Consider the following 7,975-nt stretch of genomic DNA (forward strand, 5'->3'; position numbering starts at 1 on the left):
AGATTCTTTATATATATAGAAAAAGTAAAATATATTTTAGGATTAGATTGATGTGGAAAGAATGAGAAGACAAGATTGTGTAACGCATTTTCCTCCATGTTTTACTTTTTTTATCATCATCATTCTCATTATTGCTTTTACTTTTACATGGACTCCATTGGTACAAAAATTCTATTATTATTATCACTATCATATCGTGAGGTAGATTCGCTAGAGGGGATTGGGAACTTTTGTATTTCATTTTATTTTATTTATTCTTTTTGGTTACAGGTGGGTTGAGATTTTAATAAGAAAAGCTTAGATTAATACCATATGAACAATCTTTATTAAATATCTATTGTAGAACCAAGATTTGAGAAGTTTCTCATATTGTCATTATAAACATATTTGGTTGCTAATATACGTATAAAAACTTCTCAAAATCTTGAATCTACCATAAAAATTATTCGTTTAGCATCAATAAAAAATTTATACCATCCAAATTAAATAATTAATTATTGTCTTATCCATGTCACGTGACTAAGTGAGTAGTTAAATGCTTGTGTAAAAATTTGTACACCATCAATCTATTAAAAATTAAAATCTTAATATGAAAGATAAAGACCTTAAATTTATTATATAGAGATCCAAATATATTCTAGTAATTTCTCAAATCATAGACCTCCAATCGAGCTAAAATTATTTTTTAATGGAAGCTAACACAAGATAGTGTCCCTGTATAATTTCTTAACCAATGGATTCATATCATATTATATATGAACTTTTTTAATTTAGAAGTCCTTTTGATTATTTAACTCCGGACAAACATGCAATGAAATTTGAGTCTAACAATTTTGAAGTACCAAACTATTCATTAGAACCCAAACTAACTCAGCCTTATTGGGAAATCTATAATTTGTAATTTGCTCATCTAAAATAGCCATAGCTATTTTGTTTGGAACATTGATCAACGAGGAGCAATCCTCCAAAGATTCAGGATTTTTAGAAGACAAAAAAAAATAGTTGCATTGAGTATTGTCAATTCTAATGAGTTGATCAAAGAAAAGTATAATGAGATATGTATTTCAGAATTTTTTCTATTGCTTATAGCCAACAACGTCTAGATCAACCTGTGTTTGCTACTCATTATCTATTTAGTGCTCTTCAGTTTCAGAATGAAACACAGCATGAATAGGACTTTGGAGCATACTTACATGGAAAACTGATTTACAAGTAGGTCCAAGATTTGATGAATCCTTAAGTTCCCCCAAAACCAGAATCTTTAGGAAGAGCAACATAGTTCACTGGAGTTATTGTATTCACCCTACCGCTTTCCCTATGGTCCTTTCTAGTTGAGGTTCCATAACGGCCTGAAGGCGTAAGCACTTGTCGCCTCGCTGGTGTCCCAGCCATGGAGTTAGCATTGGTGCTCTGACCTAGAGGCTTCTTTGTTGCAGACCTTGAACCAAAAAGTGCCTCTTGCACTACAGCACTCTGTTCCTGCAACCGTCTCTGCTCCTGTAAAGATAACATGAATAACATTAATTGCTTAAAATGGATGAAAACAACCAAGAAACAGTGTGGTGTATAACTTAAACAATCACATAGTATTGGCAAAGTTAACTACAATACACAAAAATAAATGAATAAATAAAACTAAAGCTTTCTTAGAAGGTGAAGCAGCCATTTCAGCCAACTTTCTTGGACAAGCAAAGGATTCAGCTTTGAGTATTTGATACTGTTTGTATGCATAACGGTAGATTAGAATTAGATCTTTGGAACATACATAAATGCTCTGGAAAGGAGCATGACCACAACTAGAAATGGAAAGAACAATCAATAGCATCGCATTAAAGATTCAGAGTATCTCATATATCCAAATACACAAGCAGTAAAATTCTCAGGACTATAGACAATGTTCAAATACAAATTAGCAATCAGCAGTTGCAAGATTGCTGGAAAATATGGGTCCTCACACCATTTTAACCAACCTTAACCCTAACAAACCCTTATCACTAAGTGAGATCGGCTAAACATTTTGCATTGCCACCACCTCCATCTTCGTTGCTCTTCTTTTTGTGAACTAATCTTCTCTTTTCTCCATTGAACCATCAAGGCTTTGATTTGTTCCCTAGTGCTTTCCAATTGTGCGGTTTTGTTTTCAAAGATCACCATGTTTCTGGTTCTCCATATTATCCATAAAACCGCTAACAGCAAGACAACCCAGATTTGTTTTTTATCTTATTAGTGTCCTGTTCTACCCAGCTATCTTATTAGTCGTTGTGGTTCTATTTATCCTTGATGGCAATGCCCAAGGGGAAAACTAGTGCCCAATACTAATTCTGTGTAAACTGTCTCTCCTTCTAGGGTTGAGCTTGTAACAAACGATCTAAAAAAAGGACACAGACATAATTTTACATTGGCTGTGGCAAGCCTAATGCAACTCTCATAATTTTTCTGGGCTTGGAACTGACGCCATTAGATCCAAATCAGTTATAATTCTAAATAGCCTTAAAACATATCATTTGAGGTTGTTTTCCATGATAAGAAGTGAAAGTAAAGATTAAGTGGACAAAGAGTAATACCCGGAATTTTCGTTTTTCTTCTTCTCTGAGTTGCCTTTGCACATTATATTCACACAAGCTATGTAACAATGGTTCCTGAAAATAAATAACTTATTTGTTGGAACCTGACTAATCAGTAATCCTCCTCCATATTACAATAAAAAGCATGAAACATAGGTACCTTTTCATATAGGAAAGGTATTCCTTTGTCAGCTTCCCACGTTTTTATTTTTGCAGTCAAACTCTCAACAAGAGCTGCACAAGAAAAATGTTTTAAGAATAGTTAATGCTAGAACAATAGGTATTTAGGGAAAAAACACACTAGGAAATAAGAACTAACAATTAAAAGCTCCTTAGTCCTAGTCCTTATATACATAGTTTTATCAATGCAACTGTATTGACAAATTTTCATAAGTTTGAGTTTGATATTCAAACTGTGATAAACAAGCTTAACTAGTTAATCATCTGGAAGAATGCAGAAACTGAGGAATTTAAGCCTTGGAGTACAATTTGTCCCTAAACTTATGTGGCACATTTCTGAAGCATTGTTTCTAGAGAATGATCAACTACTTGTAAACAAATGAAAATTGAAGCCTCACATGGTAGCTTGCTGACTAGACTCCGTGCTTTCTCTGCACGTTTTAGATTTTTGTGAGCTCCTCTTACTGCATTATATCGATTTTCATCCTGAAAAGTGCAGGAAAAAGATAAATGATGCAATGTCAGGCATTTTTTACTGGTAAGAAATATATAAAACATTTGTCATTGTTTCAAATAACTTCAATTCTATCAACCTGAAAACTGGAAAAGCACTTTCAAGTTTCAATATGAGGTTTTGGGAATCACCAAAGTTTTAACTATACTGCACCAAGCTAATGTTTCCTAACTCGGAAATCTCAATATGCATTCACCTTATTTAAGAATACACAAATATAATGTGAAAATGTCACTTTCCTAGTTAGGATTGATGTATATGAGATAAGCTACCATACATAAATTCCTCTTTTATTCGCTCATTTTTTTAAAAAATTAAAGTTAGTGAAAGGTCACCAACTCTGACATAAACCTGCACATATTTTGAGGACAATTAGCCTAAAGAGATATTTAAAACCTTCTGAAAATAATCACATATAAAATGCAACTATTGTTGACATTGCTGACAAAATTTCAGCTGCACTAATTTATGGCCAATTTAGACTATAAGTTAAGCATATTATCTACCCTTTCATATTCATCTAACCACTTTTCCTCCTCAGCAGCAAATTTCCATTTCTCTACCCTATCTAGTATATCTCTTCTGCTTAGAGCTTGCTCTTTGGCTTTTCTGATTTGGTCATCCATGCTTTGGAGCAAATCGGACAGATCAATATCACCTGAAAGGCATAAAACATATATAATGAAAGACAGAAACTAAAGCCTGAAACAAAAAACATTTCACACACACCTATAACACTAATTCCAATACATCTTTAAGTGGAAAAAAACAAAGGAAAAGAGGAAAAAAAGATATGTAATTTTGACACAAATAAATTCCAAAAAGGAGAGATTGTGTTCCTGCTTCAGTTGTATTTTAGACTGTGGGTTGAGTTCAAGTACCAGATTCTACAAGCCGATTTAGAATCTGTCTAGCTGATTCACTATCCACATCCATGTGAACTTCTTTGTAAATTTCTTCAAGCTCAGCCTGCCTCTTAAACACTAAATCCTTCATCTTACTGGCTTTCAGAACATTTAAGCGCAGAATTTCAACCTCAGCCTGCAAAAATATGAATAATCAGCCTACTAAAGCCAAATTGAATTAGAGACAAATTGCAATGTGCTCCCAAGGAAAAGAAAGTTTCACCTGCTCAATGATATCTTTTGAAAGGCACCCTTGTGCTCTAACCTCATCAACTGATGCTGAAAGTAATCTAGTAAGATGGCTAAAAGGTTTTTGCTCATCAATTGGTACGTCAATAAGATCCCATAACTCTATCAAGCATTTAGCAAGCTCTTGTGCCTACAATGCAGAAAAACTGGTATATTGAAGAATGTGTTGAATATAAACTATTCCATTATAATGTATAAGAAACAAAATAAATCAATTGTAAGCCTCAACAAAACAATCTACATACAACCAGTTCATTAACCGTTATACTATAGTTACAATCTAACTGCATCATCGAAAGCATATATAAGAGAATCAAAATAATTGTGACAGCAAAAAAATAAAAAATAAAAACAATAGAAACATGGTAACAAAGAATCATTCTGTCAATCCCAATGCCTTTCACAATCACTTTTGGCCAAAATAAAATTAAACTTTAAATACATTGAATTTTATTCATACAATACCTGAGTTAAATAGCAAGTTATAGTAAAAATAAAAAAAAATAACATGCCATATAATATTAGATTAGATTAGAAACCGGTAACTTCAATAATATTGTAAATAAAACAACTCAAGCACTGACGGTAATGGATGTGTCTCTAAGCACAGCATACATTTTTATTCCTACAAAAAGTCAAACAAACTGGAACCGATTTCTTAAATCTTTGTAATTAATCATTAGAGTTTTGTTCAATTAGAGCATAACTGCATAAGACGTAAAACATGTGCTTCGAGAATTTTCATGATAAACACACTTTACAAACAGATATGCAGCATCTCATATAACAGAAAATTTGACAAAAATCCTGTGTCTATCTGTTAATATCAAGTAGTGACTAACAGCACAAGACCAGAAGGTGACTTTGTAGATACTATTGTGAGGGTTATGCATACTGACATACTATGTGCAACTTCATCTCAATTCAAAGTTAGAAACATCACATATCATATTGCTCAACATAAAAGAATTTGAACTTCATGTGCAAGCGTGCTTGTGATTACAGTCAACTATGGAGGACAAAGATAAGTGCAAAAAGTGAAATGTAATCAACTAAACAGACCCAATAAAATGATTGGCGGACAAATAGACTATCAGAGGACAAATCTGAACTTTCAGGCTGCAATTGGTAAAATTTCTCAGGTTCAAAAATAAATCAATGCACTTAAACCACTTAGTATTTGCTGTGCTTCAAGTTAGGTTTATACATTGATTTAACATTAAGAACACATTTGATCATGCAGATTGCAGACAGAATGATAAGTTCACTAGAACTATTGAAACATTATCAGAATAAGACACCTTTTTCAGCCTTTGTTGCTTCTCTTGCTTTAACATATGAATGGCCCCGGTTAATCTGGCAACAGTGTCATTGCTGATGCTCTTTTGTGTACCTTCGGAAGAATCTCCCAAGCTACTATGGATTTCATTTAATGTATTTAGAAAATCAAATGACATCACTACTGAAAGCTCCCTAATTTCACTGATATGACTGTTCACCTTCTGCTCACGCAGGATCTGATTGGAAATAAAACAGACATTAGAAATAATGGAGTTTTAATATCTGAAATTACAAACATTATGACTATACTTTTGAGTTTCAATCATAGAACCTTTTCATTCTGAAGCTCATGTAGATGTGACTTGAGTTCCCCCAATTTCTTTACTGTCAAGTCATTTTGAATAACTTCTGGATCACTGACATTGTTGAACTGCTCACAGCCAGCTATCTCATTACGTATCTGACAAATTTGGGACTGTATCTTTGAAAACTCTCTGATTCTATCTTCCTTCTTTGACCTTAAATCCTCCAAGACAGGTGTTATTATAGCTAATTGCTGTTTAAGTGTGCCCCGTCCCTTCAAATGTAGAACTGAATCAATTGAATAGTTATCTTGCAAAATGCAAATTCAATTAGCATAGTGCTAATTGTGCAGAGGATCAAGCATAAGAACTTGAAATCTTCAAATCATCTCAAAGTGGTTATGGTAAATATAATATGGCAGGAAAAGAAAAATACTGCATTACAAAAATTCTTTTTGATTACTTAAATTACAATGAAGCATATCGATGCCCCTGCATGGACCTTGCTATGTCTTCTCAATTTCTTTCTTAATAGTGTGGGAAAGAAAGGAGCATTCAAAGTATGTCCAAATAAGTTACAATTTAGACGAGACAGAGAAAAGAAAGAATGAATATCAGCAAAAACAAGCATCTCACTCAAGCCAGGGTTTCTTTCACACAAATTTTATTGACTAATAATGAAGCCACAATGCAAAAGAGTAACTTACACGTGAGAATGAAGTACATTCCCCAAGGGAAGAAATGATATTGGCAACTTCAGCTTCAGCTTCAACCAATAACTTGTATAGATCTGCTTAAAAGCATATTGTCTCTATCACTATCGCTTTCTCCAATCTCATCCCATATCATCTAGGAAAACATGAGATTACTAAATAAAGTAAATATGTCAAATATATCAAAAAAATTTAAAAATTAATATGTCACAAGAAAACCTATTAAAACATTGATAATAAAGGAATTCCTCAACCAATGAGGGCCTACTGGTGTTACAAAACATATTTTGTTTTCATGTTCGGTTTTCAAAATCAATTACAAAAATTCTACCTTGTTTTCAACCTAATTTACTTTCGCTGTTTGTTTCCTTTACACGAAACATAACAATAACAAAATGGTTTTTTTTGTAGTTAATACTGCAAACAAGAAATTAAAACTAGAAGTTCTTAAGCTAGACAGACCCTAAAGTCTCGAAAGACTTTTAACCCTGTCAACTACAAATATTTTGAAACAATATATCTATAACGAATCTTGAATCTCTCTAACAAACTTCAGCTGCAAATGGCTGCGGCAATTGCATCATATACTTATATGGCATAAACCAACAAAATAATAGTAAAAAAATATATAAGGAAAAAAAAACTCGGGAGTCCTTAAGAAGTTTAATTTCACCATTAAATTAAGGCGTGAACGCTCCATACATAACCATGTAAAAGCAACGATTTTTTTTTCAAACGCAATTGACAGATTAAAACTTTGGGGAATTTCAATCATCGATTCATGGATACTTAATTCCAATTCTACACTTACACACAAGAATGAAATACTAAAGTGAAAAATGTGGAAAATAAAAGTAAAAAATAAACAGTTATCAAAGAACCTGCAATTGGCGGAGAAGAGAAGCACAGGTAGTGGGAGAAGGGGAGAAGGAATGAGGCATTGCCGCCATTGTTGGAAGAGAAAGCAGGCCAGGAAAATGAAACCCTAGCAGAGAACTAAGCACACTCTCAAGAAGAGAGAGAAAGAGAAAGCTGAAGAAATCGGAAAGAGCGAGCGTTACTGAAAATCATGGTAATGAATAAGGAATTATTGGTTAGGGGAAGAAGAGGATCCCTTGATTTGAGTTTTTGACTCAACTTAGTCTAACGTTTGAAAAGACCGTACCGCACGCTTTACTTTCCTTTCCTTTCTTGGCGCCAAACTTACACAGATTAAATTTCTAAATTTTGGATAATTTTTTGGTTTAATTATTTTTTTGGTCTTTAT

The 7,975-nt window shown here is 33.2% G+C and overlaps 1 protein-coding gene across 1 annotated transcript; it reads right to left on the reverse strand.

Annotated features, from left to right (window-relative positions):
• On the reverse strand, positions 1,045–7,876 carry LOC107611914 (65-kDa microtubule-associated protein 5-like). The gene is given in 12 exon segments (XM_016313784.2): positions 1,045–1,497; positions 2,565–2,639; positions 2,725–2,798; positions 3,143–3,230; positions 3,765–3,916; positions 4,140–4,299; positions 4,387–4,542; positions 5,714–5,929; positions 6,025–6,270; positions 6,703–6,790; positions 6,792–6,844; positions 7,590–7,876. Coding segments are annotated over 12 exon segments (1,638 nt in total). The 5' UTR covers positions 7,659–7,876; the 3' UTR covers positions 1,045–1,236.

The sequence above is a fragment of the Arachis ipaensis genome, chromosome B08, assembly GCF_000816755.2.
Source record: "Arachis ipaensis cultivar K30076 chromosome B08, Araip1.1, whole genome shotgun sequence".
In the NCBI taxonomy this organism is placed as follows: Eukaryota; Viridiplantae; Streptophyta; class Magnoliopsida; order Fabales; family Fabaceae; genus Arachis; species Arachis ipaensis.